Source organism: Peromyscus maniculatus, chromosome 8, assembly GCF_049852395.1.
Source record: "Peromyscus maniculatus bairdii isolate BWxNUB_F1_BW_parent chromosome 8, HU_Pman_BW_mat_3.1, whole genome shotgun sequence".
Lineage (NCBI taxonomy): Eukaryota > Metazoa > Chordata > Mammalia > Rodentia > Cricetidae > Peromyscus > Peromyscus maniculatus.
The window spans coordinates 60,234,702-60,249,109 of record NC_134859.1 but is presented as its reverse complement, the minus strand read 5'-3'; the positions used below and the strand labels follow the sequence as shown (position 1 = coordinate 60,249,109).

The 14,408-nt window shown below is 51.0% G+C and overlaps 1 protein-coding gene across 8 annotated transcripts in view; it reads left to right on the top strand.

Annotated features, from left to right (window-relative positions):
• Window positions 1-14,408, top strand: part of Rap1gap2 (RAP1 GTPase activating protein 2) — a 227,712-nt gene that overhangs the window by 74,878 nt on the left and 138,426 nt on the right. The window contains exon 1 of one of the 8 annotated variants that reach the window (XM_015996157.2): window positions 9,669-9,848. The exons of 6 other annotated variants lie outside the window; for them this stretch is intronic. In XM_015996157.2, the coding sequence (XP_015851643.1) occupies window positions 9,742-9,848 (107 nt within the window). In that variant the 5' untranslated portion in view covers window positions 9,669-9,741. Of the gene's footprint in view, window positions 1-9,668; window positions 9,849-14,408 lie in introns of those variants that run through there. One more of the 8 variants, XM_076542879.1, reaches the window with a different exon arrangement.

Below are 14,408 nucleotides of genomic sequence, written 5' to 3'. Positions count from 1 at the left end.
CCCATCCTTTGTGACCCTGTGTGGCTGGAGGAAACTTGTTTTTGTTACTTTTTTTTTTTTTTGGTTTTTCGAGACAGGGTTTCTCTGTGTAGCTTTGTGCCTTTCCTGGATCTTGATCTGTAGCCCAGGATGGCCTTGAACTCACAGAGATCCGCCTGGCTCTGCCTCTCGAGTGCTGGGACTAAAGGCGTGCGCCACCACCGCCCGGCTGTTGCTTGTTTATTTGAGACAGGGTCTCACTGTGTAGACCATGCTGGCCTCTAACTTGTAAAGATCTGTCTGCCTCTGCTTTCTAAGTACTGGTGAGTGCTTATATACCTAGCTCTGGAGGGAAGATTTAAATGTCCTCCCTTCCTCTGTCTGTCTGTCTGTCTGTGTCTCTCTGTAGGGCTTCTACCAAGCAAATGGGCAACAGACATAATAGGAAGCAAACTTAACGAGTCTTACTGGGGCCTAAGCATTGTGGTCACACACGGAGTAAGAGACACAAAAGGGACAGAATGGCCTGTGCAGAGCTCAGCAGAGCGATGGGGACAGCAGCTGGTGTGTGTGTGTGTGTGTGTGTGTGTGTGTGTGTGTGTGTGTGCACAGCAGGCACAGTGATCTTGCTGGGCAGATAAGGTAACAGACACCTGTAGTCTAGGCCAGGTGTCAGGACCCCCCACCCCTTTTCTTTTTGCTTGGGAAGACACTCCCCCTCCCCCCCAGCAGAAAGGGGTGTCAGAAAAAGCCTCTGTCTGTGTTTGCAGCTTACCAGTGTGGACGGTTGTAAATTGATGAATTAATTCCCCCACTCCTTTCTTTTTATGAAGGGGAAACCTCAGAGCCATTCCTCTGTCAGCAGAGGCTTGATGTTTCCCCGAAGACCCTCTTGAACAGCACCCCCGCCCAGCTCTGTCTGTGGGGGTATTTTGCTTTGTGTGTGTGTAGCCCTTGGACCTGTCTGGTGATATGAGCGTGGGGTGGGTCGTGCAGAGAATGGATGGAAGCAAAGAATCGGGGAGGGGCGCTCCAAGTCAAAAGAAGCAACCGGCAGGTGCAGATTCTGAGCGTTCTCTGTGGCGTGGCAACAACTAAGAACAGTTTACCCCTCAGGAGAGGGAAGAGAGTTGCTAACAGGAAGAGATCTTTGATTACAGCAGGAGTGATGCAGGGTAGGCCGCTGGAGGAACTTCGGAGGGCCTGGGAAAGTAAGCTTGGGAGAGAACTTACTCGCGGCAGAGGCGCGGCTGCTCAGAGCGGGTCTCCAGTCAGCCAGAGCGGGCAAAGCTCCGGGAGGGAGTCCGTGTCCGCACCAAAGATGACCTTCGTGTTTGTCTCTTAGGCTAAAAGGGCTTAATGTCAGGGTGTGAAGGATCTGTCAACACATCAATGAGTTCGAGTCCAGAGTCTTCTGAGGAGGAAGCTTGTGATTTAGCAGAAGGGCTTTGATTCCACCCACTAATAAGGGACAACTTCCTCCCGGAAAGGAGTACCCAGCCCCAAGTTTCTTAGGGACTGAGAAGGAGAGTTCAGCCCACTGGGAAACAACCTGGAACCTACAGGGACTGGACGGATGCAGTGCCAGCCTGTGGGGTTGCTGGCTGACCTCTGTCTGATATGAGTTTCACTTTGTTTCTCTCCTCTCCTCCCTCCCTCCCTCCCTCTTTCTTTCTTTCTTTCTTTCTTTCTTTCTTTCTTTCTTTCTTTCTTTCTTTCTTTCTTTCTTTCTTTCTTCCTTCCTTCCTTCCTTCCTTCCTTCCTTCCTTCCTTCCTTCCTTCCTTCCTTCCTCTCTCTCTCTCTCTCTCTCTCTCTCTCTCTCTCTCTCTCTCTCTCTCTCTCTCTCTTCCTTTTTCTTTCTTTTGAGACAGATTCCTCTGTGTAGCCCTGGCTGTCCAGGAACTTGCTCTGTAGACCAGGCCAGCCTTGAACTCAGAGATCCTCCTGTCTCTGCCTTCCGAGTGCTTGGATTAAAGGTGTGTGGCACCACCACCACCCGCTATTTTTTTTTTAAGGTTTATTTATTTTATTTTATGTGAATGTCTTACCTGCATATTTATCTGCACCATGTATATGCACTACCCCTAGAGACCAGAAGAGGGCGTCATATCCCCTCAACTGGACTTATGGATAGTTTGTGTTTCCATGTGGATGCTAGGAAATGAACTCAGGCCTCCTGAAAGAGAAGCTAGTGCTCCTCTGAGCCATCTCTCCAGCACCCCCTTGCCCCCACCTCCTGATTTTTAAAAGACTGGTAAGTAGCCTAGTCTGGTGTCAACTCACAGTTCTGCCTCAGCTTCCTGGGTGCCCCCACAAATTCAGCCATACTGTTATTTAATTTAAAAAAAGAGTGTGTATGTGTGCGTGCGTGCGTGCGTGCGTGCGTGCGTGCATGAACATGCAATGTAAATTCAGGTAGAGGTCAGAGGTCAATGTCTGCTGTCTTCCTCAATTACTTTCTAAAGTATTTTTTGAAACAGGTCTCTTAATAAACCTGGAGCTCATTGACTGAGCTAGGCTTCCAGCCAGTGAGCTCCCGGGGTCTTGCCTCTGTCCCCTGGGTTCTGGGGCCACACTGCTCTGTCCTGCTTTTTACCTGGGTGCTGGGGATCCGAATTCAGGTCCTCGTTTTTTGTGTGGCAGGCATTTTGGTCTTTACATTTCATTTCTCCCTGGATCCATTTGACACCTCTATGACTATTGTTACTACGTCAGCTCGTTTTGAAGTAAAACTCAGGCTCACTAACATGAGCAAATTGTTATTCTATGTTTTGGTCAAACTGACACTTTCCCTATCAGAATAGTTTGGTCTGAAACCACAACCAATCAAAGTGTGGTGTTGTGGATGGAGTCCAGTCCCAAGGGACACATCGTGACACAACTCCCTCATCTAAGGCTTAGGGAACAGGGCATGGGAAACCTCTAAGAGTCACAGGAACCGGGAGTTTTTGTCTCCTAGAAAACTAGGACGTCACACCCACAAAGTCTCACCAACATGGCTGCCTAAACATGACTTGAACAAGGATGATGTCAGTACACATGCTGACGTGGAAGGGGGAAACGCTCACAGGCCTCAACTTTACACAAAGAGCTACATGTGACTAAGGATACTGAGGGCTGAGAGACGCTCTACCCCACGGAAGAGCACACCTATCGGTTGTCTAACACCAAAGGGTCAGCTCTGAAAACATACAAACACAAGTAACATTGTATGAACTGAGCAGGTTTGTATTCACACATTTAGGGACGGACACACACACACACACACACACACACACACACACCAGTAACAACAATTAAAGTAAAAGAAGCTGTGTATCTGGAGAGCAAAAGGAGGGTGGTACCTGGGAGGGTTTGGAGAAAGGAAAAGGAAGGGAGAAATGACAAAATTAGATTATAATCTCAAAATGTAAAGTTATTGAAAACAACAGCAATCCTCAAACGAGAAAATCTAACAAAAGCAACCAACCAACAACCACAAGCACCTTCCACAGCCAGAGGTGGTCACTGTTCTGATGGTACTTTGCACATTGGATTGTTTTAAAATTTTTTATAAATGGAACCATGAAGGGTATGTGTCTTTGTACCTAGAGTGATGTTTTTGAACCCATGCAATTACACCTACAGGGTTTTGTCCTTTTGTGTTGCTGAGTGACATTTTATTGGAGGGATTAAAGTTTCTTGATTGACACATTTGCCATTTTCAGATTTGACTATTTGGAATAAAATTTACTTTATATATTTTCTTATTTATTTATTTATTTATTTATTTATTTTTGGTTTTTCGAGACAGGGTTTCTCTGTGTAGCTTTGCGCCTTTCCTGGAACTCACTTGGTAGCCCAGGCTGGCCTCGAACTCACAGAGATCCACCTGGCTCTGCCTCCCGAGTGCTGGGATTAAAGGCGAGCGCCACCTCCGCCCGGTTTTTTGTTTTGTTTTTGTTTTTTGATTTTTTTTTTATTTTGAAACAGAGTTTCTCGGTATAACAGCCCTGACGTCATATCCTGGAACTCATTCTGTAGACCAGGCTGGCCTCAAATTCACAGAGATCCACCTGCCTCTGCCTCCTGAGAGCTGGGATTAAAGGAGTGTGCCACCACCGCCCGGCTGCTTTAAACATTTTCATCCATGTCTTTATGAGACCCATCCAATGGCCACTGAATCCTTGCAGTGGATTTAGGGTGACGCCATTGCAATCTTCATTTATGGGGAAGAGACACAGGCACAGACCTAGTTCTTTGCCGGTGAAAACGGAGATGGGATTCTAATTCCGATTCAGATCTGTTGTGTGTGGGCTCTGTTGCTTCTCCTGCTGTGGTAGCTTCGTATCGAAGTTATTTGGGGCCACTAAGAGCAGGCACAAATGGCCACTCACTTCAGTGGCTGTCAGCCCATAACTGTACTTACTTCACTGGAGTGGCTGATACTGATAAGAATGGTTTTGAGTCCCCATGGAAAGGTTACATGCCTTTGAAAAGGACAATACCATAAGGCATTTGTAAGAAATGACTAGCCAAGGTCGTTACAGTAATAGCAGGAAAGCAAGCAAACAAAGCAAAGTCACGTAAGTATAATTCCTCATCTCCCAGACAGTCAAGCCCAGACAGTGACTGGGCATGTGAAATAGTATATAAATAATACATGTCTTAGAATCCACTCTGTTCTTTCTGGAGCCAGGCAGAGAAGGTTTTTGGAGAGTCTGCTGGTTCTTGCTTCGAAGGGTGTTGTTGCTAAGCAATGTTACTAATATTATGGAGAGACAGCCTCCTAGAGACTTGCCACTCAGCCCTGGAGACTTCTGTGGTTGCAAGTGGCTTAGCAGGTAGCGGCAGCTGAGAGTTTTGTGATCAGCAAGATGGGGGCCAGGGGACCCTGGGAGGAAGGGTGGTACTGTAGGCCACTTCACCATGCAAGCGCCTGGTTTTCTGGAATGATCCCTGGGGAGCCTCTGTGCTAAATAGCTCCGCTTCATGTTCCTCAGAACCTGGGTACTCCAAAGAATCTCATTTAAAGGCTGGGCGTCGGTGGCACACACCTTTAATCCCAGCACTCAGGAGGCAGAGGCAGACAGATCTCTGAGTTTGAGGCCAGCCTGGTTTACAGAGCGAGTTCCAGGACAGCCAGGGCTACATAGAGAAACCCTGTCTCAAAAAACAAACAATAATAACAACAACAAAAGAATCTCATTCAAATGTTTCCAGTGTGGGGAAAAATCAGTCACACAGTTTAGTGAAAATCCAAAAATTGGCAAGGGAAGGAGGGAGGGAGGGAGGGAAGGAGAGAGAGATTATATATTTGAAATATCTTCAGGAACTCAAGCAGTATTTTAAGCACTTTTCTCTTCCTTCTGAATACTCTTTTGGTAACCCTCTGAATAGATAGCTGAAAGTTCTGATTGAAATCACACCTTGAGTGCTTTCCCTAGATTCTGGGCACACAAGAGATGTGGAGGGCTGGGTGCCCAGCTGGAGCGGGCTCTGTGGGTTTCCTCTGTGTGGTTTCCTTCCCTTAGAGTTCAGAAATACCACAGGCTCTCCTAGACTCGGTTCCAAAATCCGCGCTGGCTTGGGGCGGGGCCTTTGCTTGGTTGGGGGGTTTGCCCACAGGATGGCTGCTTCAGGGGTGTGTGACTCTGGGAGCATGAGGCTGGGCAGCGGTTCTTACGGCTCGTTTGGAGTCTTGCCTGTGGATGGCTTCCTGTAGCTGTCACTGTGGGTATGGGCTCTTTTAGGGGCTGCTTGCCAGCTCTGGGAGGAGCCGTTAGCTGTGGAGAGGAGAGTTGGTGTGTTGGCAAAGGCTCTTCCTCTCTCTCGTTTCAAAATGGAAACTGCTCTCCCACCTCGAATGACCTTCCCAGTCTTTCCCTCTTCCCACCCTCCGTCTGCCTTCCTGTCTCCCTCTCGGGCTTGCTTTTCCTCATGTGATAGTGTAACTAAGTGTGGTGCAGTCCAGGAGGGGGCGCTGATGTACCTGCCAAGAAGGAAGTCGGTCCTGTTCATCGTGCCCAGGTGTGAGGTGCCCAGGAGTGAGGCGCCAGAGCGAGGCTGAGGAGAGACTTCTCCAGTCTATGTGGGTGCATTCATGCCCCCCCCCCCCGCGAAGTAGAAGGGTGTGATGTTGCTGTCCTATGCTGTCTGATGTATTTTTTTTTTTTTAACTGTTGCTTTTCCTTAAAGGTTTGGTGATTCGGAGGACAGCTGGAGGCTATTCCTGCAGAAAGGGAGGGGCTTGGCGTCTGGAGACCTCTGGCCCTACCCTGGATCCCAAATCTCCTGGTGTCTGAATCTTTCATTCTTAGTTGCTTTGCTTCAGAGCCGTGGCAGCTCAAGGTGGGAGGGGGTGCCTCTCCGAGACCAGGGGTGCTGACTGCACCCTGCTTTCACAAGCCTCTGCAGTCGGTTTCCAGGCACCGGCAGCCCCTTTCTTCAGGACTAGGCATGCGTGTCTGTGTGTCTGAACTCGCTGGCCCTTTGAGTGGCAGCACAGCTGTCTGTCCTCTGTTCATGATTAACTTGCTTGCTCTCCCCTCTCAGGCCCCACAAGCCTTTGGGTTTCCCTCTGCACTGGGGCAGAGACCCAGGCTGCCAGCTGCCTGGCACTTGGCTTTTGAGAACTATGGGCTCTAGGGATGGTGAGTGAGAATACCTCAGGGGGTAAGGGGTGGGATGGGATGGGGCCCCAAAGGAGACCCCTTCTGTGACCACTCCTGTCTAAAATGTCTTCTCTCCCCGTGGCCTGAACATGTGCGGTTTTCTCAGTCTACCCAAAAGCGACCTGAGAACACTTTCCGGTCACTAATGTGAAAAATGTCCCCCTTTCACTTCTCTTTCCAACTGTGATTTTGTTTTTCAAGGGCCACGTCTTGTTTCAGTGCAAATGTCTGGTGGACACTTCACACTTACCTGTTTTTCTGAAAGTGCACGGTCAATTGGAAGTAGAATTTAATACGTCCATTTTTTTTATGGTATTTACAGCAGTGTTTTAACATCAGGAAAGAAGCAAGTTGATGTAATGAAAACAAATGTGTAGGTAAATAACTGGGAAGGTGGCATGGGAATGGCCTGATACTGGGACCCACTGTCTGGGCCACACTGTACGTGCTTGTTGGACATAGTATTATTTGCAACAAAGTATGTGCTGGCTCTTTGCAGTTAGCAGTGACCTGTTTGGATAACAATGGCCCAAGGATAGTCTTCCCTTTCCATCTCTCACTTGCCTCTTGCACGGAACTGGATTCATCTTGTTTAATGGATGCTGATGGTGCAGCAAGCCCAGCAGAGATGGACACGAGCTCTTGCGGCACTGCTTTCCTCGCCTTTTTGTGTTTCCTGGGTGGGTTACATGGATGTGATGGGCTGTGGGCGATGGAGCAGGCACTGGTGGAGGAATCCTGTTGGTGACAGGCTTGGTGACGGGGTGGAGACAAGGGCTCTGCCATTCACAGGAAACATCGGCTCAGTGTTCCAGCGACCAGGGTCTCAGAGGTGCTGGTGTTTTGGAGACATTTGTTTTTTTAGCCACGTTGGGGGCTTCGAAGGAGCTGAGAGGGCCTGGGATCCCAACACAAGAATGAATAATGAAACCTGCTCGATGGAGAGATTTTGCTCCTTCTTCTAATGTCTTTGTACCTGCTGTGCACTTGACCTGAACTAACTCCCAGGCAGTGGGGGATGGGTGCGAGCTGCTTACACAGCTCACCAGCTGCAGATGGACGTTCTAGTCAGATCATGCCTTTCCCTGTGCATAGATACAACATACCCCACGCTGGGCCACCCTCCCTGCCACGCCCTGAAGCTGTCCGTCAACTAACCTGGAGGTGCTAAGAGATACTCAGGGATCCAGAGGTCCCATGCCTGGGGTTTATTTTTGTTTCCCCATTTGAGAACACTCACTTCCCATTCTTTCCACTAGGCAGATTCTGAAGTCACCTCCAGTGAAATCCTTGCAGCTGCCCAGTTCTTTACCCCATGGGTGGGGCCTTGGGGGGGCACTCCGGTCAGTTATAAATAAACGTCCATGACTGTGTCTGTGATCCCCCACCATTCAGGAGGGCCCAAGGCCACTGCTAATGGATGCTTCATAAATAGACCAGGTGTATTTTGGAGCCACCTTGGGGCTCCTTCTCTCTGCCCCAGCTCTAGTGACAGCTAGGAGCTGAGCTCACTGGAGAGTCCAGACAGAAGCCTGGGGCCCTGGAATTCATTTGCAGCCCCCCTCCGCTCTCGGATACAGTCCTCTCCCCTGTCTGTATTTTCTGTTTGCTTGAACACCAGACTGTGTAAAAAACAAGGCAAATTGCTAAGGGACCTCTTGGCCCCAACAGGGCTGTTTCCAAAGATGGGCTAATTGGCTTGTTTTAATTCCCTTTACCGACCCCCACCCCAATGCCCGATTCCTTTTCCCCAAGGAGGCAAGGCAGTTAGTTACGCTTCAAGGGCTAAGGGGGGGGGGGGGCTGGGAGGCCCCGCAGCAAATGGAAGTGATCAAGGAGGGGGCTCTTGAGTGAGGCTCGATGCTGTTAGGACTCAGGCCACCGCCCCTTCCTTGGCTGAGAGCGGCAACGTTTTGTGTTCAAATCAGGATGGAGCTTTAACTCGGTGTGCTGGAGATCTGAGGGTCCGACGTGGTGGGTGCGGGCGCAGGACCCGAGGTTCGCTGACTAACCTGGTACTCTAGGAGGAGGCAAGCCTGGGAGAAGTTGATCACCAACCCCGTGTTGCTAAATTCCGAGGCCGGTCCTTCCAGCATCGCTCATGAGTATCCCTTCGCGGACTCTGGGTGGTGCAAGGGGAGGTAGCATCTTTCCTGATCGCTCTCCTCAAACCCCCTCCTCCCCATTCTCGACTGGTTTCGAGCGTAACCCCGTGACCGTCCAGAGTGGGACCCTGGGGCTGGAAGCCCAAGCAGTGGCTGCACGCAAAGGCGGCTTATCTGGGACAGTGGGAGGGTGATGGCGGACGCGCGCAGTTTCTTCTCCGTGTGTATTTTCTCCTCTGTTGTAAAGCCAGTGACAGCATTGGAGAAGTATCCTGGCAGGCCGGTGTGAGAACTCGTCAGCCTGGGGAGGGAGCCGCAGACGGCCGGCGGGGCGCAGGAGACAGGGACCGGGATCCAGACCCGGGCGCAGGCGAGAAAAGGTTGGGGCTGGCGCGCTCAGGGCAGCAGAGTGCGAGCTGCGAACTCGGGCGTCGAGCCCCACAGCGCCCGGCGCAATCGAGTCGCCATCCTTAGTCCGCGACCCGATTCTCTGCTCTCCGGGTTCAGCCGCCTGAGCTCACTAGGGCCCTGTCACCTGCGCTCCCTGGGGTCAGGTCCCCTGCTCTCCCGAGTCCTGGCGCCTGAGTTCTCTAGGATTGCTTTGCGCGGGTCGGGTCGCTGGTTTTTTACTCTTTGAGTCTCGGCCTGCTGGGGAGTCAGCAGCCCCGGAGCGGGAGGCGGAGCCGGGGCGGGGCCGGGGCGGGCGGTGCGTCGGAGCGGGAGCCCCGGAGCCGCTGGCCAGCCGCGCCCGGAGCGAGCCTCGGAAATGCCCGCGCTGGGGCAGCGGACACCGGCCGCCGCGCGGGCCCCAGGGAGACGCTGAAGGTCGTCGGGAAGTGAGCGCCCAGTCACCTGACCCTCGGGCGCACCTAGGTGGGGCGGGGCCCATGCGAGGCGGGCGGCAAAGGCCGGGGCGCGGGCAGCGCGGAGCTCGCGGAGCCGGGGCGGCGGCGGGGACGCGCGGCGGGCGAGGGCGCGGCCGGGCACCGCCGGCGGCCTCGCCATGTCCCAGCCGGCCGGGAGGATGCATTGCCGAAAGGCGGGGATCCGAGCCGCCGTGGTGCTCATCGGACTCCTGCACAAATCTCGAAAACAGAATAAAGAGAAAAGGTAAAACTGGCACCACCCCGCTCCCCTGTCCTTCTCGCTCGCGGTGAATTCCAGTTTTCTTTCGGGTGGACTTTTCCTTTTGGCTCCCTTTTGGATGGAGGGGAAAAAAAAAGCCTGGCTGGTTCAGACGGGACACTAGGGGAGTCGGAGGGCTCCTAGACCTTGGTTTTGCTAATTGAGGTACCCATCCCAACGCCTGCAGTTGGGAGAGCGTAGAGCTCAGTCCGATCTTCTCTGCAACTTGGCTGAACCCTCGAGCTGCCTGCCTGGCTCCGCGTGCTCTGCGCTTGGGTGCCGGCAGGCAAAGACCAAGTTTGGAGGTGGTTCAGCCTCCGCTTCCCCACCGTGTCTGTTTTTGGGTATTCCGCTCTTGGACTCTTGCAACTGCGCGCTCTCTCGTCTGCTCCCGGGCGTTGAAAATTGTTTTCTCTGGCTATTTCAGGGACACCTTGGACGTCTGTGTTGGGGAGAGGGGAACGTGTGGAGCTGGTGTGTGTGTGTGTGTGTGTGTGTGTGTGTGTGTGTGTGTGTGTGTGTGTGTGTGTGTGTGTATGAAGCACAGAGAGAAGAGTCTGAGGCAGCTGCCTGGGCTCCAGCCTCCAGATGTAGACTTGACACCCACTAAACCCCAGCGAGCTGCTCTTGTCCGTTATGACCATAACCTACCTTTTCTGCTAGGATCCTAGCAACTGAGGATGTTGGAACCTAATGCCTGACTTCCAGGGGTCCTGCTGGAGGAGTTTTTTTTTTGGGGGGGGTAGTGCCGGCACCACCCCATAGACCCCATAGACCCCCAAGGGCATTACAGTCACAGACACATGGGTGGTGACTGTCTCTGGGGTGCTGAGCAGCAAAGAGGAAGGCTTTAAGAATATGGTCTAGGTCGTGTCTGTTCCTTTTTGTTCCTATTTCTCCAAAATGTGGATTAATGAGATGTTTCCCACAGCCTAGGATGAGATGCCAGGGAAATGATTAAGGTGGCCGAGTATGAAGTAACATTGAATCACTTGGTAAGAAAGTTCTTCCGAGTTCTCTGCCAGTCGGCACGATTCCTTCAAAGGCAAACCTTCAACACGGTGGTAGCCTGGCCTCAACACCTTTTTTTCTCCCTTAGTTGTTTGTTTTGAGACAAGGTTTCTCTGTGTAGCCTTGGCTGCCCTGGAACTCACTCTGTGGATCAGGCCGACTTTGAACTCACTCTGTGGATCAGGCCGACTTTGAACTCACAGAGATCCACCTGCCTCTGCTCCCTGATGTGCCACCACCAATCTGCTGGCCTCTTGATTATGTTCCCTTTGTAACCCAGTGAGAGTGGGCTGGCTCAGGCTCTTTAAGTGGGAGAGAGGATCTGCCCGAGGGGAGATCATTTTGCTTTCAGGAGCCCCTCCTAGGAACCATTAATGGAACTTATTTTTCCATCTGTGGCAATAATATAAGGCATCACTTAACTGTAGGCAGTACTGAGAATGTGTTTGTTCAATTGAAGCAGTTGAAATAAAAATCTAAGTGTTGAGGCTGGAGAGATGGCTCCGTGCTAAAAGTATCTCCTGCTCTTCCAGAGGACCCTAGTTCAGTTCCCAGCACCCATGTATGGGGAGGGTGAGGGGTGGAGGATGTCTCACAGCTGCCTGTAAGTCTAGCTCCAGGGGATCTGAAACCTCCTTCTGGCCTCCCAGGGTGCCTTCACTCAAATGTGCAACCCTCCAACATAGACACATACATAAATATAAAATAAGATCTTAAAAAAATAAGTGGCACTGAATATGGCAGGTGGATTCTGGGTGTCTGATGTCGAGAACACTGGTGTCCAGTAGAAAGGCTGCCTGGAGAACAGGAACCCAGTGCTCTGGGTCTGGGACCTTATTACTTTTGGACCTTGATTTCCCTTCCCTTTTCCACCTAATCTATAGAGGAGGCATGGATGGGCCAACTCCCTGGCACTAGAAGGATGGATGAGCGGCTAGTCTCAGGTTCTGCTTTAGGGAAAGAAGAGGAAAATGTGCTCCATAGAAAGGCAGGTTTGTGCTCTGGCGGACAAAGCCTGTGATCCCACCTACTCAGGAGGCCGAGGCTAGAGGATCGCAAGTTCAAGGTCTGCCTGTGCTTCAGATTGAATTCAGGACCAGCATGGGCTGGGAATATGGTTCAGTGGTAGAGCACTTTCCTAGCTTGAGTGAAGCCATAGGTTCCATACCAAGTACCAGGATGGGAGGGAAGGCAGACACATGCAACCAGTTCCTAACCAAAGACAGACTGTGTGGTAGGGTAGAAAGTCCCCCATACAAAGTAGGACTTTGAGCCTTGTCTCCTCTGTTGACTGTGAGGTGATGGTACAGATTTCAGCTCCTTGTGCTTCACATTCTGTCTACACACGGAGGCTCCAGTGCTATGCTGTGGGTGAAGCTGTAGCGAAAGGCTCAATTGCTCTTGGGGATGAAGAAGATGTGGTTTGAATGGCTCCCATCTCTCACAGGCCCTGTGCCCTTGCTGACTAAGGAAAGATGCCTGGTGGTTAGCACCCTACCAGTAGTGGTCAAGCACAGCAAAGGAGGCAGAGAGATGGACATGGGTTGGGAGTACACAGCAAGGTAGCGGCCAGGGGCCAGGGAGAGGTCTGCTGGGGTCAGGATGCTTCATGGTGATCTGACCTTTGTGGATGCTCGCAGCTCTTGTCAGCCAGGCAGACAGTAGTTGTCCCCTCTATCCTTGGCTTCATCTGGTGCTTCTGTTGCTATAGCCTGATGCTTCTGGCCGTGCACTTACCCTCCTCAGAGGATCGGCTTTATCTTGGTATAAAGTGGCTTTTGTTTCTTCTCTTGCTTTTTTCTGGAGTTTCTGTGTCTTTAAGTGTCTGGAATCTGTGGTGCACACTATTGACCCTTGCTCTGCGGGTGCCCGCTGGCCACAGGGAATCTGGGGGCAGGTGGCAGCTGCTAGCTCTTGCTAAGCCTTCCCCAAACTCCGTGCTGGGTGTTAAATTTGCAGAGTTCTCCCTTCCATCCCTTCTCATCATGTGGTCAGCTCAGACTCAGGCCCCCGCCCCATCCTTCCAGAGGCTTGATCCATCCATCGATCTTCCCAGCACCTCTAATTGACAGGCATATGCAGAGAACACTCTGGGCTCATTGCCTTCGGGGCTGAAATGGTGATGTGTGGCTGGCAGGGATGTTCTAGTGGTCCTTGTCATCCTCTTTCTATGCTGCTTGAAAATATTATACATGAAGGGGCTGATTGTTATGCCTGGGAGGATGGCCTGGAGGCAAGTGTCCCATGGGCTAGGGACCAGGAGATACCCAGGGTCTCTTGGTAGGTCCTAAAAAATTGTGCTCAAAGCTCCAGTCTCAATTTACCCATTTTAGAAATGAGCATGGGGTTTATCAGACTTAAAGAATTATACTTATTTATTGTGTGTGTGTGTATGTGTGAATGCCATGGATTACATATAGAATTCAGAGGACAACTTGCTGGGGTCACTTCTCTCCTTCTCCCATGTATGTCTTGTGGATCTAACTCAGGTCACCAGTCTTGGTGGCCTCTGAGCTATCTCACCAGCCCAGTTTCTCAGTCTTAACAGATCTCTTCCAGAGTTTGGGACAGCCTGGAGGTTCTGTCCCCTTTTGACTACCTGCGAGGTTTCTGTTATAGGGGATCTGGCCAAATCAGTGCTGTGTTTGAGAGGAGCTTGAACCTGACATCTTCTCTGATACTGTAGCTTGAAATCACAGTATAAGGAATTCCTTTAACATGGCTTTATCGAGAAGAGCCTGGTAGATGGAACGAGGCCCGGAGCACTTCTTCGTAGGGTTAGATGAGGGTGGTGGGAAGCTGGGCTTGGTCACACAAGCCTGTAATCCCAGCTACTCAGGAAGTTGAGGCAGAAGAATCAAATGTTCAAAACCTGCCTGGGCTATAGAGTGAATTCAAGACCAGCTTGACAATTTAGTGAGACTCTGTCTCAAAGTAAAAAGAGGACGGACAGGGGATGCAGCTCGTGGTAGGACACTTACTCAGCATGCGTGCCAGTGTGGGGGGGACTAGGTTCAGTCCCTAGAACTGTGAAAAGTCAATGGTGAGCAAGATGGAGTTTTTGGGGGGACAATAACACTTTGGTAGGAAGGAAGATGTATTAGCTAATGGCAGTTGTTTACTAATTCAGATGTGGTGAAGTCAGTGTGGCCTTGGGTGTGATATTTTGAGTCAGAAGATAGCAATAAAGAAAAACAAACAAAACAAAAGAACAAACGGAGGGAGTTATTTGGGGACCATTCCCATCCTGCAGATTCCAAGGAGGAAAACATGGATTCTCTCATCATTTAGCAAATGCTTGCTGACAGGCAGTGATGCAGAGCAGAGAATCTCCTGAGAGAGATTTCTCTTTGTGGAGTGTAACTTACAGGGGCATTTCTGTATGGGTTGTTAGGAAAAGCCTGCTTTCCCTTAGTTTTTATTAAAAACAAAAACAAAAAACAGCCAGGCAGCTGTGGCGCACACCTTTGATCCCAGCACTCGGGAAGCAGAACCAGGTGGATCTCTGTAAGTTTGAGGCCAGCCTGGTCTACA